General features: G+C 39.4%; 2 protein-coding genes and 2 long non-coding RNA genes across 7 annotated transcripts in view; 2 read left to right on the forward strand and 2 right to left on the reverse strand.

Moving 5' to 3' along the window:
• Window positions 1-26,861, forward strand: part of LOC145419317 (uncharacterized) — a 39,166-nt gene extending 12,305 nt beyond the window's left edge. For both annotated transcript variants that reach the window (XM_080301491.1, XM_080301492.1), the window contains exons 2-5: window positions 24,329-24,458; window positions 24,714-24,815; window positions 25,794-25,872; window positions 26,037-26,861. In XM_080301491.1, the coding sequence (XP_080157617.1) occupies window positions 24,340-24,458; window positions 24,714-24,815; window positions 25,794-25,872; window positions 26,037-26,249 (513 nt within the window). In that variant the 5' untranslated portion in view covers window positions 24,329-24,339 and the 3' untranslated portion in view covers window positions 26,250-26,861. The remainder of the gene's footprint in view (window positions 1-24,328; window positions 24,459-24,713; window positions 24,816-25,793; window positions 25,873-26,036) is intronic.
• LOC145428765 (uncharacterized) lies at window positions 11,472-13,422 on the reverse strand. The gene is made up of 2 exons (XR_013909089.1): window positions 12,939-13,422; window positions 11,472-12,027 (listed from the first exon to the last, which is right to left on the reverse strand). It is a non-coding gene; the product is annotated as an uncharacterized LOC145428765 (long non-coding RNA).
• On the forward strand, window positions 13,441-15,790 carry LOC145428763 (uncharacterized). 3 transcript variants are annotated; one of them, XM_080301490.1, is made up of 6 exons: window positions 13,470-13,579; window positions 13,962-14,039; window positions 14,154-14,278; window positions 14,554-14,653; window positions 14,759-14,868; window positions 15,101-15,790. In XM_080301490.1, the coding sequence occupies exons 2-6, from the start codon at window positions 14,027-14,029 to the stop codon at window positions 15,287-15,289; spliced, it is 537 nt and encodes a 178-aa protein (XP_080157616.1). In that variant the 5' UTR covers window positions 13,470-13,579; window positions 13,962-14,026; the 3' UTR covers window positions 15,290-15,790. The 3 variants fall into 3 exon arrangements, with proteins under 3 accessions (XP_080157614.1, XP_080157616.1, XP_080157615.1); XM_080301488.1 differs by lacking the exon at window positions 13,962-14,039 and having other exon boundaries at window positions 13,441-13,579; XM_080301489.1 differs by lacking the exon at window positions 13,470-13,579 and having other exon boundaries at window positions 13,590-14,039.
• Window positions 20,260-20,978, reverse strand: LOC145428766 (uncharacterized). Its single transcript, XR_013909090.1, has 2 exons — window positions 20,583-20,978; window positions 20,260-20,451 (listed from the first exon to the last, which is right to left on the reverse strand). It is a non-coding gene; the product is annotated as an uncharacterized LOC145428766 (long non-coding RNA).
• Window positions 26,862-27,616: the final 755 nt, after the last annotated feature.

The following is a 27,616-nucleotide window of genomic DNA, read 5'->3' on the forward strand; positions in this document are numbered from 1 at the left end:
GCTGGGAGTTAAACAAGCTGAACATTTAAGTGCTGATTAATGTTCTTACACAGGGTTACAGCTTGGAGTGAAGCTGCTCCAAGGGACAAACCCTGGAGATTGTTTTAGGGAGACTGTGCAACACTCTTGTACATGTCTCATTGGGGAGTTGACACATGGCGAAAGCCGTGTGGCGAGAGGAGTGTCATTTTTTCAATTTGTAGATGTCATGAGGTGCCATGATGAGAAGGAGTGACTGAGAGGATCGCCCACAAAATGGAACCTGAGGGAGCGTGCCAAGCTCCAAAAAGTGACAGCGCAGAGGAGGTCCAGCGATGGACTTGTGGTTCTGTGAACAGCACAAATACAAGGTGACTGTAAAATAACTAACAGCACTTTTTCCACAAGTGAAGCCAGTAACTTACTATCCTAAAAGATTAGCTCTAGTTGCTCGTGCTTTACCTCCATGCGTGAGATCAGTATGTGCAGCAGCTTAAGCTGTACAATGTTTCAGGAAAGAGTTTATTTCACCTTTTGACATTGTTAGTTCCACACGAGGTAGATGTTTACTATTGCAGACTAAACTTACATTTCTGTCATCTACAAGACACTTGTCTTTAATGTTACTGTTACTCTCACAACCACACATATTACCATAAAGTGGTGCACAATTCTGAATCTGTCCAACCCTTTTTGCCAACGGAGGAGGGCACTTCTCATGAGTGTAGAGAGCGCGAGGAGAAGACGTGTAAGCTGAGGGATGACTTAATAGATGTGCCACTCGTTGAGGGAAAGGTTTGGTTTGTTGATGATTTGAGTTTTACAACAGCAGAGGGACAGACTAGAACATGTTTTACTGTAGCTGACAGTGAGAGAGAGTTATCTATGTAGGACAACTAGCATGTTTCATGTTTGCTTGAGCAGCAGAGATGCTAGCTTTAACGGAAGCGTGTAAAGCTGTAGAGAGACAATATACACTGATAGGCAGTATACATTTGCTACTGTACATTTCTTTGTAGTGCAGTGAGTGAGACGAGGGGTGACAACCTCTACAGGGAAACCTGCAGAACACACCAAACTCTTGCAAAATCTGCTGGAGGCAGCGTTATTAACCAGTGGAATTGCCGTTTGTAAATGTGCAGCACACATGTGAGGGAAAGATCCGGTTGCATTAGGGAAAGTTTTTGCAGATAAGATCGCAAAAGAGGCAGCTTTAGTTAAACATGGTGTTAACCTTTTATCAGTACAGCATTAGCAGACATGCAGGCCCACTCACCTACAGCAGGAAAACAGTTGTGACTTACAGAGGGAGCAAGCTTGCAGGATGATTTTTTTTTATCTGTGTGATAAACCAGTACTGCCTAATAATTTGTATAAGACTGCTGCTATTTTGAGCCATTGGCTATGCCATGTCTCAAACAGGAGGGAGATGAGCAGTCGTTATACTCACTCTAGGATTATTAAATACTTTAAAAAAAAAACTTTTTTGCAGAGAGAACTAATGGAACAGTAAAGTTAAGATTTAGGAAGACAGGCAGGACATGGTTAGACTGTATAGAATAAGTACACGAGGATTACTCCAACAGAGAATGGTCTGACTCTTTGAGATTACACATGTTAGAGGATTTAGAGTTAGAGTTAGAGTTCCAGTCTTCTGTAGTGATGATAGAAAAGCAGAAGAGAGAGCATATTAGCAGATTAGATGCTTGAAAATGTTTAAAAGTAAAGTAGTCATGAGAACAAATGATCTGCCAGATAATTCTGTTTCTTCGCAGGAGCAGAGCCTGAAGTCTGGAGATTGGATGATGATAAGGCCATGGAGAGGAAGTGCTGGTCCAGTCCATGGTGGGAAGGTCCATATCGGGTGCTGCTGACGACGACCACAGCAGTGAAGATTGCTGGAAGGAACACTTGGATATATCAAGCGCACTGCAAGAAGGTGACACACATCCAGGCCAGCTCGGAGTAAGTGGCAGGAAGACCGGGAACAAAGGGGGGGGGAAAGCCTCCAGGGCCCCTCGTCTCAATCCGGTGAAGAAACCAACTGAGCCACAGGTACTCATCAGAATGGCTGGGAATGTGCTGTGCATCTTCTTGTGCCTGTGGACCCTGAGTGGGATGACAGGGAGCGCACTGGGACAGAGCGAACCACACCAGGTACCCGCATGGGTTTTCAACAACTACTGGTGGCAGTTTAAGAACACAACCGCTCACATAAACAACGAGACCAATGGTTATGCTTGTGATGCCACTGGCTACACATTCTTCTGGACTGTGGCCCTGTAGCATCACTTGGAGCGAGACAGTTTGTTTGGTTGCTTTAGCAACACATCCAGGAACACTGCCAACTTTTCAACTGCTCTGAACCTGAATGGAAGGTTGATTCACCAGTAGCTGGGAAGGTGAACTGCTCTGGTAGGACAGACCTGCTGGTCTGACTCAAAGAATATGACTTGTTGCAGGATATTATACAGTTAAACGAACTGGAAACAGGCCAAATGCCTATGTGTATGAAGGACAATGGATTAGCCCAAGTTGGAGATTAACCATGGAACATGGCAACATCACCTATTCTTTTGTCTTCTGCAAGAAGGATGTAAACAGAGAAGCCTTTTGTCTACATTTACATCATGAACACTTGGGGTTTTGAGCCAAGAAGATCAAAACACCTTGATCCAATTTCCTTTACAAAGCTTTTTCTGCGGTGACAACAGGACAGGAGAAGAGTTGTAAATGCAGATAATTCACAAGTTGACTCTAACCCCCACAGGATGCCTACAGTGAGAAGATTTGGGGGGTTGATAGGAGTCATAAAGAAGGGTGTTGACTTGCTGCAGCTTTGAAGTTAGCTGAGAGCCACATGGACAAACAATAAAGTCAACTGATGCATTTAAATACCTATGTCTATATACAGTTGGATTGTAGTGACACATGATTTTTGAGAATGATGATTCTTCTTGTTTGACCTTTGACATTCAGTTGTTTACTTGAAGAAATACATAATGAATTGCATGACAGGAGTAGATCCGCCACAAGGCTGGATAGCTTGGTTACCGTCTGGTCCTTGGTGGCATCTTCTTTTGAAAATATTAATTCCTGTTTTTGAACTGTTGACATTGATTTGCTTATGTACAGGATGTAGTTTACTGTGCATGAATGAAATCTACACTGACACTGTCTGAACAAAGGGTGCATAAGTTGAAATTTAAGAACAATGACAAAAAGGAGGGAAATGTTAAGTCTAATTGTTGAATGTTGCCATTGTGTTTCTTAAATTTGTACAGTCTTAGTTTAAGCAGTAGGATCAAAGCCATTCCTTTGATTCTGACCACCTCTCCAGCCACTCTGTGCTGGGGGAGGTTTTATTGTAGATACATCCTATCTGAAAGATCTGTTTCTTTTGATGTAAGCTTCCTGGGTTTATGACCCTTTGGTCAGCAGGAGGTCTCACACACACATTCTCACATAACACACACACACACACACACCACACACACACACACTCAGTGTATACATTTACATACAGTGCCTTGTCTTTGTAACCAAAGGGGGGTTGCAAGGGGAGGTGCTTTGTAAACTATTGTTTGAAGTTTGTCAATAAAAGGCAGCGAGAGGAGGCCACCATTTTGGGGTTCTTTGTCGTGCTGGACACAGACGAGGCCTCCCTTGTGCAAGTAATGGATCGATCGACTGTCTTGTTTTCTTCATGATGAATAAGTCTCTAGAATTAGCGGGGTTTGTGGAAACACAGACCCAACAAATGCAACCCGTTCAATATTATTGTACTGTGAGATATGATGGTTGTCTATTTAAGAAAGAGGGGGGGGGGGGGAAGAGAGAATAAAGATATAATGCACCAATGCAAACCAGTTCAGTGCTATTAAGAAGTTGGATATGGTTATTGTCCGTGAGAGGGGGGCAGAGAGGGGAGGGGGGCAGAATTCAGGAGCCTCACAGCCTGTGGATACAGGCTGTTGGCCAGTCTGGATGTTCTGGCCTGTATAGACCTGTACCTTCTCCCTGAGGGCAGCAGGTGGAAAAGGTGGCGCGCAGGGTGATGTTGGTCCCGCAGGATACTGTGCACCCTCCTCAGACAGCGAGTGGGGAATGTTGTTTATTCTTCCAGGGTCATATATTGTGTTCCCCGATAAATCTTTATCAGCACATATAATTGTTTTTTCTTTATTTATTTTTAACTGGTTTGCTAGAAATCGACCTGATTTGTTACTGTGTTCAAAATTCTGCAAGCGAAGTCTTTGTATAAGGAATTGTGTTTTTTTATTAATAGTTTCATTTAATTCTAGTTTTGTCTTGCGTATTTTGTTCAATGTTTCCTGATCTTGGTCGCACGCGTAGGCTTCTTCTAGTGATTTGATGGTTTTTTCTAATTCCTGAATATTTTTGTTTTCTTCTTTCTTTTTGTGTGATGAGAAAGAAATTATTTTACCTCTCATCACAGCTTTCCCTGCTTCCCATAGAACAGAAGCAGATATTCTGGAAGTGTCATTAAAGTCTAAATATGAAGTCCATTCCTTTTTAAAATATTTAATAAAGTCTTCATCTTTAAGCAATGATGTATTAAATCTCCAGTTTTTACTTGGCGTAGTATTATTCTTGTGCATTAGTGTTAAAGATACAGGAGCATGATCGCTGACAGCTATAGGATGAATCTCAGTGTCTGAAATGTCGTTCAGCAGTGAGCTGCTGACCAGAAAATAATCCAGACGAGAGTAGGAGTGATGAATATGTGAGAAAAAAGTATATTCCTTACTGGTGGGGTGAAGGGAGCGCCATGCATCGCAAAGACCAAAGTCGCTCATATACTGTTTGATTATATTTGTGGACTTCCAATTGCGCTGAGTTCCTGTTGTGTTGAGCCTATCCATTTCTTCATTTAGTCCAAGGTTGAGGTCACCGCCAAGAATGAGTGTGCAATCGAGGTGGTTTTTTGTATTGTATTGTATTGTATTGTATTGTATCTTTATTTGTTTCAGACATATAAAACAAAAAACAATATATACACACTACATATATTTTCATTTACAGATACGAATATATATGTAGATATACACACACACACGTATGTGTTCAGATAAACAAAAAATATATAATGAAATAAAACAAAATCGTCTGACATAATGTAACAATGTTTGGTCTGAAAAGGAGTAGGAAGAAGTATGAACATACTTATTAATTCCTACCCCTGCTCAACATCTTATTGATCCCACATAATTCACCTAATTCCCATCATCACATACTCCACACGATACACGAGGAGAACCTATATAAACTTGGCTACCGTGATTGATATAATTTGGATATAATTTGATATTTTTATACATACAATGGGTGATCATCTTTATCGGTATCATATTCTTCCAAAATCAGTTTTCGAAGTATTTTCATGAACTTACTAATTCCTGAGCATTGCTGTAGATCTATAGTAAAACTATTCCACAGTTTTACCCCATAAATAGTGACACAAAAGGTTTTAACCTTTGACCGTGCTTTAAGAATCCTTAGATTCAATTTCCCCCTCAATTCATAGTCTCCTTCTCTGTCATAGAACATCCTCTGTATATTTCCTGGTAACATATTGTATCTGGCCTTGTACATAATTTTTGCAGTTTTATATTTTATAAGATCCATAAACTTCAGTATTTTTAATTTCAAAAACATGATGTTAGTATGGTCTCTAAATCCTGCTTTATTAATCATCCTGATTGCTTTTTTTTAAATTTTACATATTGGTTGAAGTGCAGTTTTATATGTGTTTCCCCAAATTTCCACACAGTATTCCAAATATGGCAATATAAGTGAACAATAAAGTACCCGGAGTGATTTGGAAGGCAAAAAATATTTAACTTTACTTAGTACGGAGATGCTTCTTGACAGTTTGGCTTGTATATGCTTTATGTGAGGTTTCCAGCAGATTTTGTTATCTATTATCACACCCAGAAATTTTGTATCCGAAACTTGCTCTATTTCAACATTGTTTACTAATAATTTTGCTCCTGCATCTTTTTTACAATTTCCGAATAACATAAATGTAGTTTTTTCCAAATTTAATGATAGCTTATTTCTATCAAACCATGTTTTCAGTTTAATCATTTCTTGTGTGACAATTTCCAAAAGCTGCTGTAAGTTCTCTCCAGCACAAAAAATATTTGTATCATCTGCAAATAGAATAAACTGTAGTATATCTGATGTTCTGCATATATCATTGATATAGAGGATAAACAGCTTTGGTCCCAATACTGACCCCTGCGGAACTCCACAAACAATGTCCATACACTCTGATTGATATTCCCCAATTTTCACAAATTGCTGCCTGTCTCTCAAATAACTCTTTACCCATTCTAACACCACTCCTCTAATGCCGTAGTACTCCAGTTTATCAAGTAATATGTCATGATTAATTGTGTCAAAAGCTTTTTTTAGGTCAATGAATACACTAACTATACATTGTCTTTTATCTATATTGTTGGTGATATTTTCGATCAGTTCCATTAATGCCAATGATGTTGATCTATTTGATCTGAAACCATACTGACTATCCATTATTATTTTGTGTTTATCTATAAATTTGTCAAGTCTATTACTAAAGACTTTTTCCAGTATTTTTGAAAATTGAGAAAGTAGAGAGACAGGCCTATAATTTGTGAATTGGTGTCTGTCACCATTTTTAAACAGTGGTGTTACTTTAGCTGTTTTCATTTGTTTTGGGAATGTACCAGTTTGTAAGGACAAATTGCAAATGTGTGTTAAGGGTTTGGAAATGCCCTCTATCACTCTCTTAACGATTTCCATATCAATGTCGTCAGAGTCTGTAGAGTTTTTTGTTTGTGATTTCCCAACAATATCAATGATTTCCATTTCTTCCACCACCGTTAAGAACATTGAATGAGGATTGCGGTCAATGAGTCTAGTTTCTTTCTCTACAGAATCTGTTATATCAGGAATTGTTTCAGCCAAGTCTGGCCCAACACTTACAAAGAATTTATTGAACTCATTTACCACATCTCTCATATTAGTAATATTTCTATCATTATTTGCGAAATACGAAGGATAGTCTGCCTGCCCCGAGCCCTTTTTGATGATGGTATTTAATGTTTTCCAGATCCCTTTAATATTATTTTTATTCATAATCAGTAATTTTTCATAGTATTCCTTTTTACATGACCTTAAAATACTCGTTAATTTATTTTTATATTTCTTGTATTTATTTTCAGCTTCTGTACTTCTGTTCATTATAAATTCTCTGTATAAGGTATTTTTCTTCTTACATGCATTTTGCAATCCTTTTGTAATCCATGGGCACTCTGCATATTTTTGTTTTTTACTATATTTCTTTACTGGGCAATGACTATTATATAACAGTTTAAATTTTCCTAAAAAAATCTCATAAGCTTTATCAATATTTTTTTCCTTATACAGCATCTCCCATTCTTGCTTGAGTAAATCACTTTTGAATGCGTTTATTGACTCTTCTGTTCTCACTCGTTTGTATTTTATTGTGTTTTGCTGTTTAACATTCCTGTAATTGCTGTTATACACTATAAAAACAGGTAGATGATCACTGATGTAATTAATTAGGAGACCACTTATGGTTCTATTTTCTATTTCATTAGTAAATATATTGTCTATTAGGGTTGCCGACTGTGCTGTAATCCTGCTGGGCTTAGTGATCACTGGAAAAAGTCCCAAGCTATACATTGTATTAATAAATTCCTCTGTCGCTCTCTGCTTGTTTGGATTTAGTAGATCTATGTTAAAATCCCCACAAATGAACATGACTTTTTGATTTGTCCTAATGAATGTTTTATCTACCCACTCCTTAAAATTTTCAATATTAGAACCTGGTGTTCTATATATACAGCTTACAATGACATTTTTCTCTTTTCCCATACTAATTTCTATTGTTACATACTCTAATATATTATCTACCGCCATCGTCATTTTTTCTACCATCTTGTATTTTAAATTTTTATCCACAAACAAGGCCACACCACCGCCATTCTTATTCTTTCTATTTGTAAGATTTAATTCATATCCATCTATTACAAAGTCCTCTCCTTTCTGTTTATTAATCCATTCAGATACTGCAATCACACTGAATGGATGTGTAAATTTGCTTAAATATTCCCTTATTTTGTGAAAATTTGCATATAAACTTCTACTATTAAAGTGGATTATAGATATTTTGCCGTCGACCTTGACAGTTTTGTTGAATTGTTCTTCAGTATCATAGTAGCAGGTATTTTTGATGTTAAAAAAGTTCAGTTCTGGATCAATGTCCTGCTCTGTGAAGTGTGTTTTGTATTCCGTGTTTACTGGTGAATTTATCTCCTGATTAGCAATCCTTTGTGGTAGCAATGTATAATTCCCAGATAATGAATTAATTGATTGTTTCATCCTTGAATACGTTACGCTTTAGCTTCCGTTGTTGTCTTCTATTACCTGCTTTCATGACTGTAGATTGTTTGTCCCGCTCCTTGCCTTTGTAGTCAAGTGACCTGTTAATATTTTTCCAGATCCTGGATGCATTTGATGACCAGCACCTTGGCTTCCTCCGGTGTACCGTTGAGCTTTATAAATATTTTACAGTTTGCAGTCCAGGTGTTCTGAATTTTACCCAGTTTCTTTAGGTATCGTGCTTTCTTCGCTATGTCAGCATTGGATTTGGTTAGATGGTCATTCATGTAGACGTTCAGAGAGTGCACTAAAAAATCCGTGGAAGAATGAGGGTTCATCAACAGAGGTGGGACCAAGTCATTGATTTGCAAGTCTCAAGTAAGTCTCAAGTCTTTATCCTCAAGTCTCAAGTCAAGTCTCAAGTAATGTCAGGCAAGTCAGAGTCGAGTCTCAAGTCACTGGTGTAAAAGTCCGAGTCAAGTCACAAGTCTGAAACTTTGAATTTCAAGTCCTTTCGAGTCTTTAAAAAAAAAAAAAAAAAAAAAAATGTTGCAGTTATGCTAAATGTAAATATTAGACCATGTAATTTTAAAATCTGTGTTTTTCTCAACACATGACAAAATAGTGAACTTAGAAAATATACACAAATTGTGAAATTGCACCTCTTTAAAATGCAGCTCAATTAAACCTAGCTCCAAGAATAATTTTCACCGACGGTTCTGAGATAAGCTGCATGTTATTCTTGGATGCGGTTGTAGGACCCGCTTTAAAATCGCATGACAAAAATATCATACACATTAAAAAAAACTGCATCACCAACGTAGCCTGGACAACATTTGCTAGTTAGATGAAGTCAGCTATCTCATCTTAGCATATTTATATGCATATTTATAATCATACGGTTCTTGGAGTGAGTGCATACACTCATGAAGTTTAGTAACTTCAGGTCACTGCAACAAGCCCAGGTACAGTTTACCGACGGATGGGTACAGGACCTTGAAATGCACCGTGTAGAACGAAAGACCATCGTACGTATCATAAGTTTACCAGTCTCACAAATCGTCGTCATAAATACACATTCGTTAACCGTTTATTAATAGGACCTTTGAGCTCAACGGTAATTAATTAGTAGTGGAAATAATTTCTGGTAGCATCACAGAAATGTAGCAGTGACAATAATATTGTATGCTGTAATCGTACTGGGCAATTAGTGATACAAAACAACTGTTTTATCCTGTGAATAAAAGTATATGTTTTTGTCAATGTACCATAATAACAGAAGCGAAACGCAATATTGTGTCAGGACAATTCACTATTTATGCACAATAAATAAAGGAGCATAGCGCGACAATTTCTGTTCAGCGCCAGACTTGCTTGTAACCTATATCACCAATTATGTTAAGAAAAATGACGCATTAACTACAACAGCAGACTGACCTTTGTGTAAATGCTTGGAGCAGACTAACCTGTGAGCTGGAGTGTTCTGGGACGTTATATTTTGTCTTTGAATGGCTGCAATCCAGGCCATCCGTCGCATCTTTGTTACTTCGGAAACATGGCTCGAACAATTTCTCTTCAACGACGTAATCCGATAACAACCGATCTCTTTACCCGTCGGCTTCCCGTGGCTGTCATGCGACCGGCTATTGCAGTTAATAATACAACAGCTTCTTGACATTTTTGTGTTACTTTTTATCGCTGTATAACTGATTTTAATTGAAAGCCTAGTACCGCTTGCCACGAGTTCCCAGAATCCTTTGCGGTTCTACCCGTGAATGACGTCACATTTTCAATCTCTATATAATATGCATGTTAAATTTTATATTTGGGGTAAAATATCAAGTCTTTTCAAGTAAACCGGTTCAAGTCCAATTCAAGTCCCAAGTCATTGGTGTAAAAGTCCAAGTCAAGTCACAAGTCTTACAACATTTTTTCAAGTCAAGTCTAAAGTCATAAAATTAATGACTCGAGTCTGACTCGAGTCCAAGTCATGTGACTCGAGTCCACACCTCTGTTCATCAACATTTGGACCATATATACTTACAATACATAGTTTTTTGTTCAATATTGATAGTTTAATAATTAGAAATCTACCCTCTGGATCTATAACTGTATCGAGTACTATAAAATTAACATTTTTATGTATTAAAATTGCTACTCCCCTTTGTCTAGAATTATAACAGGCTGCAAACACGTTAGGAAACTCAGGTGTTTTAAGTTCGTTTAAACCTGTGACAGGTCTGTGAGTTTCTTGTAATAAAACAACATCTGCCTGTAGTTTTTTAAGCTGGTTAAATATCTTTAACCTCTTTCCTCTGGTGCCAGCTCCATTTACATTCCATGTGACAAACCTCAGCATGCCCATAATTGTGTGTGTATGTCTAATGATGTACGCTGGGTGTTTCGTTTAGACAGGTGGAGAAAATGTGGAAACATCCCTTGTTTGTAAATAGAAAGAGAGAGAGGAAAAAAAAGTGTGGTGAGAGGCTCCATGACTCTGACTATGTGTGTGAATATTCACTAATATGAACAAGCGTGGCTTGTGTTATGTGTCCTGCAAGTCTGTGCGTGCTGTGAGGCTGTTGTGAATGTGCTGCCGTTGAGCTGATGTGTTTGCGTGATCGTGGTGTGAAAATATGGAGAAATAGAGGGTGTTGTTTGTAGGTGAGTGGGGAAGTAGGTGATCACAGCAGTGAAAGACAAGAGAAAGAAAGAAACCACATGAACTGTGAGCAACAAAAAAAAAAAAAGAAACGAAACAGAAACATTCCAATTAAAGTAATGACGGAGGGTACACTGCAAAAAACGATTTTCAAGAAAGTAAAAAAAACCTTGTTTATGGACATTTTTTCTTATTTTTTGCCTAAAAAGAAAATATATTCTTAACAAGCAAGTTTTAGACAAGAAAATAAAGCTTATTCTAGGAAAATATGTCTAACTTTTCCTTAAAAGGATATTTCAGCTCATCTTGAGCTTTATTTACCAGTTACAAGGCATGACAATGGTTTGGTTGAATTTCCAGAATAAAAATAAGATTATTTTTCTCATTTCAAGAGTAAGGGCATTTAAACAGCTGCTCAGTTTAAGAAATGTATTTATTGACACTAAAGTTTAATATAATTGCTGTCAAGTTTGACACAATATGCAGTATATGAACAAAGGCAGGAACTAAAAGCACATGGTAAACATGAAATACAGGCCCATTTGAAAAACAGAAACAGCACAACTCATTCACTTTAGGCCATGTCAAACAGAATAATAGATCAGCATCAGTATATCTATACTATGGCAATGCTAAAATCGCATTCAACTGTCAGAATTGATAGGAAAACAACAACTTCATTTTAAAAATTGTCACAAAACTGTCCAAAACAATAACCTGAAAATACAGTTCATGCATGTAAAGCAGTGTACCTTTTATAAAACATATGTTGAGCTCACGTGTAGTCCAATTACATCACCCAGGTAATATTTCATGACCGCACATGTCATATCTTTGTGTGTGAAACTGTAATATGGAATGGAATCTCATATCATATCATTGTTGGCTGGCTTTCCACCACTGAATCAGTCCTGTATGCCCACATGTTACTCAGATTTCTGTTCACTGCTGATGAGGGTTCCCTCCTAGAACTGCAATTGAGATTGGTTGATTAATTGACTAGTTGCGGATAAGGAAATTAAATACAAGGTACACTGATAATTTCTAAAAAAATTTAATGTCAGAAATATACTGCATTTTATAATTTACTCTAAAATATGCATGTTTTCAAGCTGAGTTTAATAAATGGATATTCATTTAATGCTCATTGCTATTTGGCAGCTTAACTGTAGTTTAAAAGCCTTGAAAAATCCTCAAAAACCTAAAATGGGAAAGCTAAACTAAAGAACACAGGAAACATGGAAAATGTTGCAAAAACCTTACAACCTTGAACAAGGAACATAAGACATGAAAACATCAGGGAGGGAACACAGATGATAACACAGGAGAGAATACAGACGATCCGACAAAGAACACACTAAATATACACACACAAAAGGAAACGAGGAATTGGCAGACAGGCACGAAACACAGCTGACACTAATCAGATGAGAAGAGACCAGGAGGAAGCAAAACAGAATACACCGATGCAGGGCAGGGACTATCAAAGTAAAACAGGAATAAACACGAATATCGAACCAGGGACAATACACTGAAGACAAGGGAGGTACAGAGAACACCTAAACACTGGAAATAATTAACAAATAACTAGGAAACTAACTGACACAATGAATATTAATAAACACAAACAACCAAGGAGACTGCGGACCATGACAATCGGTTTATTTAAAACAAAAGTTTAAAAAAATACAAAATGTTGTTTTCTCTAGTAGAAGAAATTAAACACTATCAGAATATTCCTTATAAATAGATAGCATTGTTGTGGATTATAAGGAATAAGCATTAACATATCTACTGTTAAGCTGTAAAAACAAGTAGACATCTAACATGAATATTTTATATGATTATTTTCAAAGATATTAAAGTATATAGTCAGTCTCACCTTACAGATTTTTGTGTCCTAATCGATCCGCTGCATCGTCCATTGGCAAGGTGGTCGGAGTGTGTTCGAAGAATGTGATACCAAAATTAGCTGTAAACACGATATTCTTTGACACATCCATCTATGCCACAATCTTCACGGAAATCTGGACTATGGCTATGTGCAGAATTAATATGACTCAGTAGGGATTTGAGGGTCAGACCCACAAAAACGATGTAGATAACACAGCGCCAAATCATTTTGTTTTACTGGTCTGTGAACTACTTTTCCCATAAAGTCAAGATAACCAGGATTATTCCATTATGGGGTAGGAATGGCTATCCTAATTCAGTGCCTTATAACAGCTGTAGTAAGTAACAGCACCCACACGTCAGTATTTACAGAACATAATCTAACTAAATAGTCAAATATTTAAATATATATCATTTTATAGGTATAAAAGAGCGAACTAAACCATTTCCATACACAACCCCATACTCCTGAGTTGGTACAGCCCACCTTCCCCCCCTAGCTCCGTGCCTAAGCGGTTGGATTGCAGGATTTTGGGGTCTGGGTGTAGATGCGATACAGTTAGTACAGTGTGAAGAAATTAAGGCACGCTATGGAAAAACTGGACGAAATAACAATTGCCAACCTGAAAGGTATGTGACTGTTTTGTTTTTTCTATGTTTTGTGTTCTGGTATGTTGCATGTTAAGTTGCTAGCATGGCAGGCTATACCCGGTTGTTAGCTTAGCTTAGCTGTGCGGTTAGCTTAGTTGCATTAGCATTTTTAAATATGCTAGTGCAGAAAGTTATGAAAGAATTCATGTCCAGTTATTAGTTTCAGTGTCTGTGAATTTATTCAACAAGTGTGCAAAGTGCCATAAGTTAATGCCAGTTTTACAGAAATTGTGGGAGTTTCAAATTTCTATTAGTGAAGTTATTTCATTATATACTTTAGCCCAGGAAGCAAAAAAAAAAAAAACATTTATATGTATACATGCATTTAATTGATGTATCACAAATATATTACTTTTACCAGTCAATAGGAGGAAGGTAATTTAGAACCTGTGGAGCAGTGAGGAGGGAGAATAATGGAATAGAGTCATGGTTTTAAATGGTAAATATTAAATTATGTTTCCTATGTATCCTGTCTGTTACCCAAGCAAAGCTGTCAGCTGGCTTGCACATGAGGATAATGCAATGTAGTGATAATTGGAAACTCCTATTGCAGAAGCAAATGTTGGAGAAGACCTGCTCTCATCACTTTCACGAGATGACATCAAAGATCTGTTTCCTGGTCCTGAACATTGCCTCAGGCGTCGGGCTCTATGGCTTGCAGTGCACAAATGTGAAGAAGTAAGTTCTGTCCTATCGCTGTGTGACAAAACTGAGAACACACCAGCTTGTTTTATGCAGTTTCAAATAATTCCACCAATACTCACTTAACAGATAGACAGTAGAATCTTCTTTAGTTTTGATTTAAATCAAGTGGCCTACACATTTATTAAATATACATATTTTTTATTGTTCAACACTTTACTGATATTTTGTTGTACTATCTTTCATATTTAGAGACCTAAAGTTCTTGTGCAATTTTATGTGAAATTAGCCCTATGTACACTGTATTTTAGAACAAGACTGCTGCTGAAAAAACGCTAACAACTACTGGAGATGGTGACTTCTTCAGAGAGGAACCCAGCACTTACCTCCATCCAAAAACTTTGGATGGAGGTAATGCTACAGTATCTTGATTTGTCTACATTTATGCTTTGCAGATTACATTATTTGCAATGTTTAATGGTGTTGCCCTGTCTTATTTTTCTTTTTTCAAACCAGTGGAACATGCAGCAGCTGTGTTCAGAGCCCTTCCCATGCTTTTCCCTTCCAGCACAGTACCACCTAAGAAGCTGGGCATCTGTAGTGAGGCTTTTTTCCATGTCCTAAAGGTAAGGCTGCAATATTCTATGTGTATATATTGTTGAATTTTGCAGTTACTCATGTTTTCATTTTATATATTTTACTGTGGAGTCAGTCAAATATTCTTAAAGTTCAGATCCCCATAACATGTTGATGTTAATAAAACCTACAAAAAAAGTTGATCTATTTTAAACTGTAATGCAACTCAAAAATTGTGTTTCTTACAGTCTTGTTCTAATACTCTTTTTTTCTGTCATGTAGACTTCAGAAGACCCTGAAGGCTACCTGCGTCAGCGACCCCTGGCTTGTCCAGTTCTGCTTGTCTCTGAAGGCAACTGCATGATAGCTGTTGGAACCACACCGGTGAGCACTTTTGACCGGAAGGATCTTAATGAGGGACTGCTCTATCTGATGGCATATTACTATGCCCTCCACCTCACATATCCATAGTGCATAGTGTCTGTCTTGCAAACTGAAATACTCAAAGACTCCATCCATGACCGAGATTCAACCCCCTCTTACAAGAAGGCGCTTGGTGAGTGGAAGTCATTCATTGAGTGAGTCTCCCAGATGACAGACTCCATCTGCCTTGTTTATCAGACTCAGTGTTAGTCAGTGAGGTTGTTTTTTTTTCTATAGAAAAGTTGTTCAAATGTAAAACACATGTTTGTTTGTGTGGTCGTTAAACGTGTTCTTCTAAAATGTTATTTTTGTAATATAGGATTTGAAATAGTGATTGTTTTAAGCTTCAGCAAAATTTATTTTTGATACCAGCCAAGAGTGTGTTATACTGTTATTATTCATTTTAAGAGTATCTGGAATATGCACTTCTTATATTGGCCATGTTACACAGTACCCTGCTGAAATGTATAATTTTAGGCATGATTCTCCTGGAACAGACCTCAGTGAGTTACTGACCCATTGCTGTGTCAATAAAAGCGCAAAATCTAAGAGTGCTTTTGCTGTCTTAATTTAAGATGAATTCCCTTATTTTTAGTAGCTTTTTGAAGAGATGGTGTCTTATTCTCAGGAATTTTTGCTGATTATTGTTCTCAGAGTCGAAACATAATTCTTATAGTTAGCTCAATCAAGAAAGAAACAATTCAGTTTTAAGAAAATTTGTCCTATAGTAAGGTGTTTTTTTTAATGTGAAAAATCTAAATTAAGGTGTAGAATCTTAAAGTAAGCAAATAATTCTTGAAAACAGCTTGTTCAAGAAAGCATAATACTCATTTTAGGTGCAGATTTTCTAAATATCAAAGTGTCTTTTACTTATAATAAGTCACATTTTCTTCAAATAAGCATACATTTTAGACAATTTTGTCTAGTTAAAAGGCATATGGCAGTTAGATTAATTTGCTAGTTTTAAGAATTCTAGTCAAGCAACTTTTGCTTACCCCATTGGCAGATTTTTTTGCTCAAAACAAGAAAAATTTGTCAGATTTAAGAATATTTGGCTTGTTTCAAGTATAGCTGTTTTTGCAGTGTAACGGTTATATCTGCTATGACATCATACTGATATTACTAGGTTAAACCCATGTTAAAGGAGAAAGTGTGAATGAATAAGAAAAGAGTGTAGCGGGTTCTTATCTGGAGTGCAGTCAATATAACCACGGTGTGGTGCTGGGATCGCGGTAGAGCTGTCCGTCCACGTAGAGCCGGTCCACGGCGATGACAGCACGGGAGCCTTTCTGGATGAAGCTAGGTCGAACTGGGAACAGGACCTTGCGTCGTTCCAGGATCTCTTTGAGGAACTGGTCGTTCACGCTGAAGTCCGTTCCTTTCAGCTCTCTGCCGCGACTCTTCACCTGTTCCTTCTGTTTGAATTGACCGAATTTGGCCACAATAGGCCGTGGTCTCCCGGTCCGCGACCTCACGCCCCCCAAGCGATGTGTGTAATGTTTTCCAACAAGGCCGAGTGTCTCCGCCATTTTCCTGGCTTGTGTGATCAGAGTCCGGGAATCAGACTAAACATACTGAATGTGGCCTGAGCTCAACCGGAGAGCCGCTGAGCTCCCGATGTTTTTATTTACACGGACAGCAGGAGACAGAGAGCGGACTTTGTAAATGAATACTTCGTATAGATGTGTGTTAGATACAGGTTCAACATATCGGTCTTAAAAATACTACGTCACAAACTGTTGGCTCCTCTCCAACAGGAAGAAGTGTTACAAAACACACGAAACTGAAACTCAACTTAGAACTACAGCTAGATCTGAAAAAAGTTAAAGTAGAAATAAAAACTGCACACACAAACTAAAACTAAATTATTGAGAATGATCAATGAAATGATTTTGGAAAACTGATTAACATTTTACAGGAAATGGCCTGTTAGTGTTGTTAGTTTGGCTAAAAAAAAAAAGACTGAGTCACTGCTTTCAAAAAGTTCCGTTTTTATCATAAAATCTGCATTAATCTACGTCAGTCCAGCCTCTGACACCGTAAATATATAATAAATAAAAAATCAGATATAAACTGAAACAAGCAAACTCACCGTGGAAATGAACTGACACTAAACAGAATTAAAACAAAGTGAAAAAGAAATGCAAATAAAAACGAATTAAAAATTACAAAACTACAACAATCTTGCTGTCTGTGGATATGTTTTGGGTGGAGGTTTCAGCCACCACAGATGTCTTCCTTCATTTGTCTGTAAGTCAGTGAGATCATTTAAAGATGGTTACATATCTGTAGAGCTGAGCGATATGAGATTTTTTCATATCACGATATGTTTTTTTCATTTCAGGCGATAACGATATCTATCACGATATCAGCCAAATAACTATATTTGTAAGATTTAAATGTGCCGTTGCTCACAAGTAAAATGTGAAATAATCAGCAGCTTGTTTTTATTTAAATATTTATTTCCCATAATAAGTTCAACAGGGTAGATGTACTTAAGGAACATGAGACTTTTTCAGATAAATAAAGGCAAATATTGCAAACTACACAAAAGGCAGCTGCTAAAGCGTTTAAGTTTCAAAATAGAACAAACAAAACAGACTAAATTGTCAATTCCACTTAGAAACAAAATATTAATTCTAAAAATAAATCTTAGTTTGTTTTGCAGAAGAACAGACAAAACTGACTAACTTTTGTCAATATCAAATAAACTGAGAACTAAAAGGAAATTCTCAATCTCTCCTTGTTGTATAGCTTAGCTTTTCAAACAGTTTTAACAGTTACTTTAGTCTGACAAAAGCCGAATGACGAATTAGCGCTTCCAGTCAGAGACTGAGGCTACGTCCACACGTACACGGGTATTTTTGAAAACGGAGATTTTCCGTTTTCGTTTTAAAAAATAATCCCGTCCACACATAAAGGCAGAAATGAAGGAAAACGCTGCTATGAACATGCCAAAGCAGCAGGTGGCGCTAGATTCCTAACCGTGCAGAAATGTTGGCCAATCAGAAGTCTAGAAGCCTCGGTGGGAAAAAGTAAACAAAGCTTAACTCAAATACCTCAAAACATTGAGACTGGACTGACTAACCAACACAAAGCGCAAACACACGGACCTACACCACCAAACCATCGCACACACCAACCTGTAAATGCTCTTTTGCACAATATTATTACTAGATATATTATATATTATTATTTTTTTGCACTAACTTGTCTTGTAGCACCTTGGTTCCTGGAGGAACGTTGTTTCGCCTCACTGTGTATTTTTAAACTGTATATGGTTGAAGTGACAATAAAGTTGAACTTGAGTCGTATGTGTGGAGGGACAGTAACTGTGTGTATATGTAAGCATTTAAACACTGCAGAGAGTACAATTAACAGTAACAGTATTGTAGAAATTCATTTCACCGAAACAATAACGTGGCACACAGTGTGACGCATGCACCAGTTTATTGTATTTCCAGACTTGTTTTCGGCACAATTTACAGTGCACGCTACTCTGTTTTTTGTCAGACTTGAAATAGCCGAAATACCTTCACACTACGGAACTTCTATGGCTCTTCCGTTTGACAATCTCTCCGGCATTGGAACCATCATCTGTTTTCTCTTCGGTCACGCTCGGTTGATTTTTCTAGTCGGCACACTCATTTCCTCCATTATGCGCTTGTTCCAGGGCAGCACGGTGGCGCGGTGGTTAGCACTGTTGCCGCACAGCAAGAAGGTCCTGAGTTCAATTCCATCATCAGGCCGGGGTCTTTCTGTGTGGAGTTTGCATGTTCTCCCCGTGTTTGCGTGGGTTCCCTCTGGGTACTCCGGCTTCCTCCCACCGTCCAAAGACATGCAGCTTGTGGGGATAGGTTAATTGGATAATCCAAATTGCCACTAGTAGTGAATGAGAGTGCGAATGGTTGTCTGTCCCTGTGTGTTGGCTCTGCGACAGACTGACGACCTGTCCAGGGTGTACCCTGCCTCTCGCCCTACGACAGCTGGGATAGGCTCCAGCGCCCCCCGCGACCCTGAAAAGGATAAGCGGAAGCAAATGGATGGATGCGCTGGCTCCATTACCCGCTGGCTGCTTCCCAAACAAACACACGTGCGGCTTGGCACTTGTGCTGTACGTAACAAGTCACGCGACGTGACGCTGCGGCTGTGATTGGTTCGGCTCTGCGCTACTTAATTTGGATTGGCTCACCTTTTTTTTTTTCTTTCTTTTTTTTTTTAAGAGGACAAGAGCGGCGAGGTCTATCGCGATAGCTTAATTTCTCTATCGAGTAAAAGTTATATCGCGATACATATCGTTATCGTTCTATCGCCCAGCTCTACATATCTGTCACAGTGTTAATTTAAAGTTCTCACTCTTTGTATTCAGAGGCAGCAGGTGGAGGGACAGCAGAGGACTTTGTTTTTTAAAACAAATTTGATTCAGCAGGTCGGCCTCTGTTAACAATATCACGAACTGTCCGCTCAGACTGTTCACACTGAAACAAAGATGGAGGATAAAACATGCTTTACATTTCTCAGACTGAACAAAAGTTACTGTATTAAATTGAAAACACTGTTAATAAATCGGAACATTTAAAGATGCTTCAGTCACGGTTTTTATATTATTAGTAAGTCAGATGTTGAGCTTTAGTGATGGGCAGATGAAGCTTCATGAAGCACTGAAGCTTTTCATCCAATTGGTTCATCCCAGTGCAAAGCTTCTTGAAGCCTCATTTGCTCTAGTAGGACACCTACTGGACATAAAAATATTAGTTGGCATGAATTTAAAGAGTGTGGCCTTTTGCACACAGCCTGTAAATGTCAACAACAAAAGGAGTGTGTAAAACATGTATATTGTAGTGATGGCAGTATACTGTGTATATTTATACTGGCAGTATGGGAAATGATCATTTGGAAATGCTTAAAATGGAAATGATCCTTTACTGTGAGGTGAGGTGTGGTTGGGGTGTGGACAGTAGTTGTGCTTTTGTAACGTTGAGGTATGGACAGCTACACACTGAGGCTTTGAGCCTCAGTCCTGCCTGTTCACATTTTATTCTGTAAAAACTACATTTTCACTGCTTTTATGACCTTTTTAGTGGGGAGAACATAGCTAGGATTTAATGATTTAACAAATCTTTTAAATCCTTTGTCCTCCACAATGCTAAATGGCTGTGAGTCCTCAATCACCATGGTAACCAGGTCTTCATCTATTTGAGATTGTTCTCCTGAGGAAAGACAATAAAGACAAAGCACAGATATAAATATCACACACGTAACTTATTACAGCTGTATAATATTGTTATATCATTTAGTAACATTACTGCATGCTATATTATCATGGCATTTGATGGCTCACCTGGTCTTGCTCCACAATCGGTGTTCCCCTTATTCTCATGCAAAGCTCTGTAGTGCCTAAGCATGGATGAGGTGTTGTTGTTATATCCCAGCTCCCTGGCACATAGCAAACACTTCACCTTGTACAAAAGTCAAGACAGCTTAACATAAATTGTATTGCACCATCAGTATTATGAAAATACATCTTCTGTAGAAATTTGCATACCTTGTTGGGAGGAATAAGATCAAAATGTTCCCACACAGGGGAGGACATCCTCCTCTTCTTAGCTGGCTCCATTCTCTCCTGACTTTCTCTCCTCACTCTCATAAACCTCCAAACTGTCTCCAAACTCTCACTAACAACTCTCCATCAAACACCCACATTTTGATTGAAGTCTGAGGGGTTTATATCGCTGTCATAGCTCGCGGCAAAGTTCGAACAACTTCATGAACCAGTCACGTGGTACAGCCGGGCAGCGAGGCTTCGGACGTCATAATTTTCAGCTCCTCCCATAAATGAAGCAAGCCTCGAAGCATCGCGGAAATGCCCCCTCAATTACTCGACACAAGCTTCGAAGCCTCGATACAGAACATCACATCACTATTGAGCTTTGACGTGAAAAAAGTTTTGCTTTTTTCCTGGTGAGGAAAAAAGTTTGAAAAAAATCAGTTTTAAGTTTTATATATACATATTTGATTTGTACGGGACTCGTATTTTAATACTAAAGTAAACCTTTTGTCTTCTGTCTGTACAAAATACCAGATATCAAAGTGCGGATGTTACAGATGTTTATATCTATATTTTATTATGAAACAGAACAAATGAACAGTTTAGCACAAACAAACGTTAACATGTAGATATTGTACTAAACTGCAGTGAATATGAACTCAAACTTTGACTTTTAGAAGATTAAACTTCATAGTGACGTGTAGGAGAGGAACAGATGAACACTAACTTTGACATTTGAATACAAACGAGTGATTCTGAGGATTGTTTTTTCTCACCTCTCATCATCTTATAATATATTTGCTTATTCTTCATAAACAGTAAAAATCCGATCAGTGGATCTATTTTACTGTTTTAATGGCAGAATGGACAGAAGTTTTATATCTCTGTGTTTATTTTTGAGGGGATCACTGTGTATCAGTACTGTTATAGTTTAATATTATTTCTGTACAACTGCTTGAGCAAAAAAGCTTAAAGTTTGAAACCAGGACTTTAACTTTGATCAGAGTTCCCATAGTGAGTTAAAAATATTTGCACAGCAGCTCCAAGAACTTTTATCAATATTTCTTTGAATCCTCTAAATTTCATTCATAGGTGTTGGACTGTTCATAGGTCTTAATAAAGTTTGTTTCAAAAGAAAAAGACTGACACAGGCTGTATCCCAATTCAGGATCTGCAGCCTTAAATTACGCAGCCTCAACAATCCTCAAGGGCCGCGTACTTATAGACCACTAAGGCCGGAAGTGCGAGGCTTGTGAAATGGGACGGTCTAGCCTCCGTTGCGCTGCCCTAGCAACCATGATACTAACAGCTGGAAACGTGTCATACAGCTTTGTTTGACAGAAATGAAGGAGAAAATCTTTTGTTCGAATACGAAACGAATACTGCAGTTCGTGGTGATTCGCTCTGAGTACCCGTGCAGCACGGTAATTATCTCGAGTGTCTCAGTGTTGATTATTTACCTGACTGTTTGTTAACTGTAAATCTCTGACAGTGAGGCATATGGTAGCAAGTCCTTTTTAAAAGTCGTGTTTGACTTTATGCCTTTCTGTATAGTTCCTGGGATGTTTAGAACTCAAATTGCACTGCTGGAAAGAGTTTATTTTAATGCACATGCTGTTTTTTTTTGGCAAATTTGCATTATATTTATTGGGCGACCGTGGTTCAGGGGTTTGGGAAGCTCATCTGTAACCGGAAGATCGCCGGTTCGATCCCCAGCTCTCTCTGTGCTGGTCGTTGTGTCCTTGGGTAAGACACTTTACCCTACCTACCGCCTACTGGTGTTGGCCAGAGGGGCCGATGGCGCGATATGGCAGCCTCGCTTCTGTCAGTCTGCCTCAGGGCAGCTGTGGCTACAACTGTAGCTGCTTCCACCAGTGTGTGAATGTGAGAGTGAATGAATAGCGGAATTGTAAAGCGCTTTGGGTACCTAGAAAAGCGCTATATAAATGCAGTCCAATCCATTATTATTTACGTTTTCCTGCAGTATATAAAAATTGGTGTATTTCAAAAATAAAACTATGAAGACACTCAAAATAAATTTCCTATGGTGGGAAACTATCTTGTGCAACGTTTTTGTATTTAGAGTTTAGAGGGATAAGCCTCTCAAATTTCTCTAACTAGAAATGTATGTAAAAACAACAAAAACGAATTTCAATTTTTTTGTACTATATTGCACTTTTTTGCAATTTATGTAATTACTATGCACTTAATGCATACATATTAATAAAATTTGGACTATAATGGTTGTATTGATGTATAACAACTCAAAATGTTCCCAAAAATGGCTCCACAGCATGTAAAAATATAAAGATAAGCTCTGGCGGACTTGGTTCTATGGTAGGTCTTAAAGGGTTAAACTGCTGTATGGTCTTGGCCACTGTGCTGCAGCTCCGTTTTAGGGTGTTGGCAGTTGTTAGTGGAATTCTTCATTCATGTGATTTCAGGATTCAGTAAATGTGACACGTGTCAGCTCCATGTCATCAAACTCAGGACTGATCTGTTCATCATTAGAATCCAGAGTGATTTTCCTGCCTCCATCAGTCTGTGGAGGAGGTGGAGAGGAGCTGCTGCTCTCACTGACACACTGACTGCAGAATGAGCTCAGCTGCTGTTCCACAGTAACTGCTGCGAGGTGGACACATCTGTTTGACCATAACCAGTTACTGTGTCAACAGCTGTTGGAGGTCAGGGGTCTTTATAATTACAGTGCAGGTGGATATGCATCCATATGCATGCATATCTATGAAGTGCCTTGAGGCGACTTTTGTTGTGATTTGGCGCTATATAAATAAAATTGAATTGAATTGAATGTAGTGTAGAACTGAATTAAACATGCTGACGTTATCTGTTTAAAAATCCTTCATTACAAATATTGGATTTGCTTCAACAGGAAGTAATTATGACAACAATACAAAGGTTGTTGGGTTTGATATTTAGACTGACTTAATTACATAATGGTAAATGGCCTGTATTTGTATAGTGCTTTACTCATCCCTAAGGACCCCAAAGCGCTTGTCACGTCCAGTCATCCACCCATTCACACACTGGTGTGATGGCAGCTACGTTGTAGCCACAGCCACCCTGGGGCGCACTGACAGAGGAAACATTCCACAACGTCCACATCAACACAAGTACAGAAACAAACTGTCACTTCTAATTTTTCTTATTAATAGTGAATCGGTGTGTGTCAGTGAATGCATCGTGTGTGCTTCAGGCTCGATCTAGTGGACTGATAGCAGAGCAGCTGATGGCAGCTTCCTCTGCCTCACACTGCTGTCTGACTATATTCAGCTGACACTGAGATGAAGCAGGAAAGAAGCAGCTGATATTTGGACAGCACACATGATGGAAAGGAGGATTTCAGTTGATGTGCACATAAATGATTTGTGTTTCCTCTGCAGGTGAAGGTAGAAAGTGTGTGTGAGCTGATGTGAATCATGTGACCTGGTTTCTAGGTCACATGACAGGTCAGAGGTCAGCGACTGTAACTCACTGAGTGTTAATGTGAACTCACTGAGTGTTTGTGGTTTACCTCTCAGACTGACTGAAGATGATGATGGAGGAAGAGGAGGACAGAGCAGAGTCTGCAGGGTCCAGCTGTCCGTCTGTGAGGAGTGACCGGTCCAAAGATCAAAATCCAGCCTTCAGTGCTGAACCTGGAGCAACGAGGTCAGAGAGCTGAACTCACTGAGTTACAGAAATAATTCTGCACTGACATTATAATCAGTGTTGACTCTGGTTGATTGTCTGACTGTGTTTGTGAGCTGAGAGGAAATGAAAATGAGTTTGTAACAAAAATCAGTTTTGTCCAGTTTTCCTGTAAAAAGCTGAACTCTAATCTAAGAGGATGTTACTGACAGGAAACAGCTGCATTATCTGCAGTCTGTGTGATCACAGCTGCTTCAATCATGTTTGTGTCTGCAGAGGTCAGAGGTCACAGTCTGCAGGGTCCAGCTGTCCGTCTGTGAGGAGTGACCGGTCCAAAGATGACGTTCCAGCCTTCAGTGGTGAACCTGGAGCAACGAGGTCAGAGAGCTGTGATGACTCCTTTACATGTTTGTGTTTCCTGGATAAATATGACCTGAAACATCCTCAGATTGTTACAAAGATTCATTAAAAAGAAAACAATGAAAGAGAAAAGATCCAAATGTTCGACTTGGTCATTTGCTGTTTGAGGACAGTGATGCTCATATCTGTGGGGAAAGTGTGACCTGAGTGGGTTCATGTTTGTCTTTAAAGAACAGAGCTGCTCTGATTCTCTTTGTGTCTGATCTGTTAAACAGTCTGAGAGGTCACACAGAGACCCAGCAGCTAAAGGATCATACTGGCTGCTGTTAATGAGACTCCATCAGGACAACACTGAACCACAGTGGTGTGGATGTAGTGGATAAATCCCACCATACTGATGCTCAGAGTTAATCACAGGGAACAAAACCAGATGTTACCTTCAGATTGTGACCTTTGGAGTGGACGATGCAGATTTCAATAGAGAATAAATGTTGTTGTTTTTCAGCTGTGAAGAAAGAATCTAATTTTCTGAACTTAAGAATTTATGATGATGGAAACAACATGGAGACTATAACACAACATTTCCACTGTATTCATAGAATGAATGTAAAACTGTCAGACATTCATTAAATATGCAAAATGTCTACAGAAGCATCAGAGGGTCAGACGTGAAGCACTCAGTGATTTTGATCAAATGACTCATCAGTTATTGATCTGTACTACACTGATCTACCACGTTAGTAAAGCTGGTGTTCTGGTGGTGGAGGGAGACCTCGGATCATGTTCTGGTTTTGGAGCAGTGATCTGCTGATGGTTCAGTTTGATGAGCTTCTTCAAAATCATCCCTGACATCACCACTGAGAGACTGAAAATTACTGATATGTTCACAATCTGAGAGTTTAAAGCTTGACAAACTTTTTTCAGATAAAGTTATTTGAGCAGAAACTCGTGGATCTTTATCCTGTGTTGATCTAATCCTTCATGGTTCCTCCACAGAGTGGACCAGCAGAGCTCAGAGGTTCCCAGTGGTCAGTCTGCCCAGCAGCATCAAACACAGCTGGACTCCATATTTATGGTCTGTACATGTACAACAACAACTACTGTTACATCTGTTCTGTTCACAGTCGTCTCCATGCTGCTCTTTGTAGACCAGTGGATCGTCAGTGTGTCCAACATGGATCTGATGTTTGGCTCCATGATTTCAGCCTGATTGGCTCATTCATAAATATTCTGTTCCAGCTGCTGGAGGACAACATCATCACTTTTGTGAAGAACGAGCTGAAGAAGATCCAGAAGGTTCTGAGTCCAGATTACCCAGAATGCTTAGAGAGTCAGAGGAGCAGCAGCAGAGAGGCATTTGTGAAGATCACAGTGGACTTCCTGAGGAGAATGAAGCAGGAGGAGCTGGCTGACCGTCTGCAGAGCAGTAAGAGGATTTCTGTAAAGATTTAAAGTTTTGGATAAATGAAAATTTTCCAGAGATGGAAGATGGAGCAACATGTTTTAAAGATTAGTTCTTTTTGGAATTGAGTGTTGTTGAGAAATCAGTTTTACCCTGGTTCTTTTTATTCCTCAAGCATCCAGAGATGGCACCGGACTCAGTAGTCCATCCATCCATCTTCATCCGCTTTATCCGAGGCCGGGTCGCGGGGGCAGCAGCCTAAGCAAAGAGGCCCAGACCTCCCTCTCCCCAGCCACCTCCTCCAGCTTATCCGGGGGAATACCAAGGCGTTCCCAGGCCAGCCGAGAGATATAATCTCTCCAGCGTGTCCTGGGTCTGCCCCGGGGCCTCCTCCCGGTAGATTGACCGGTAAATTGAGAGCTTCGCTTTTACATTCAGCTCCCTCTTCACCACGACGGACCGGTGCAGCGTCTGCATTACTGCAGCTGCAGCCCCAATCCGTCTGTCGATCTCCGGCTCCCTTCTCCCATCACTCGCGAACAAGACCCCGAGATACTTGAACTCCTCCACTTGGGGCAGGAACTCATCCCCGACCCGGAGTGGGCACTCCACCCTTTTCCGGCTGAGAACCATGGCCTCAGATTTGGAGGTGCTGATCCTCATTCCCGCTGCTTCACACTCGGCTGCGAACCATTCCAGTGTGAGCTGGAGGCCCTCACCCGATGAAGCCAACAGAACCACATCATCCGCAAAAATCAGAGATGAGATTCTGAGGCCACCAAAGCGAAAGCCCTCCGCCACTTGGCTGCGCCTAGAAATCCTGTCCATAAAAATTATGAACAGAACCGGAGACAAAGGGCAGCCCTGGCGGAGCCCGTCACCCACCGGGAACGAGTCCGACTTATTGCCGGCAATGCGAACCAAGCTCTTGCAACGGTTGTATAGGGATCGAATGGCCCGTAGCAATGGGCCAGACACCCCATACTCCCGCAACACCTCCCAAAGGACACCCCGAGGGACACGGTCGAATGCCTTCTCCAAGTCCACAAAACACATGTAGACTGGTTGGGCAAACTCCCATGCACCCTCAAGTATCCTCGAGAGGGTAAAGAGCTAGTCCAGTGTTCCGCGACCAGGACGAAAACCGCATTGTTCCTCCTGTATCTGAGGTTCGACTAGCGGACGAACTCTCCTTTCTAGCACCCTGGCATAGACTTTCCCAGGGAGGCTGAGGAGTGTGATCCCCCTGTAGTTGGAACACACCCTCCGGTCCCCTTCTTAAAGATGGGGACCACCACCCCGGTCTGCCAGTCCACAGGTACTGCCCCTGATCTCCACGCAACATTGCAGAGGCGTGTCAACCAGGACAGCCCTACAACGTCCAGAGCCTTCAGGAACTCGGGGCGGACCTCATCAA

Source organism: Astatotilapia calliptera, chromosome 5, assembly GCF_964374335.1.
Source record: "Astatotilapia calliptera chromosome 5, fAstCal68.1, whole genome shotgun sequence".
Classification (NCBI taxonomy): domain Eukaryota; kingdom Metazoa; phylum Chordata; class Actinopteri; order Cichliformes; family Cichlidae; genus Astatotilapia; species Astatotilapia calliptera.

What these genes read in the sequence shown, in the direction of transcription:
- LOC145428763 (XM_080301488.1), top strand. Translation starts at nt 13,540, where the DNA reads ATGGAAAAACTGGACGAAATAACAATTGCCAACCTGAAAG. An exon ending in AACAATTGCCAACCTGAAAG is followed by an intron (nt 13,580 to 14,153) that starts GTATGTGACTGT and finishes CTCCTATTGCAG; the next exon opens with AAGCAAATGTTGGAGAAGAC. An exon ending in TCCAAAAACTTTGGATGGAG is followed by an intron (nt 14,654 to 14,758) that starts GTAATGCTACAG and finishes TTTTCAAACCAG; the next exon opens with TGGAACATGCAGCAGCTGTG.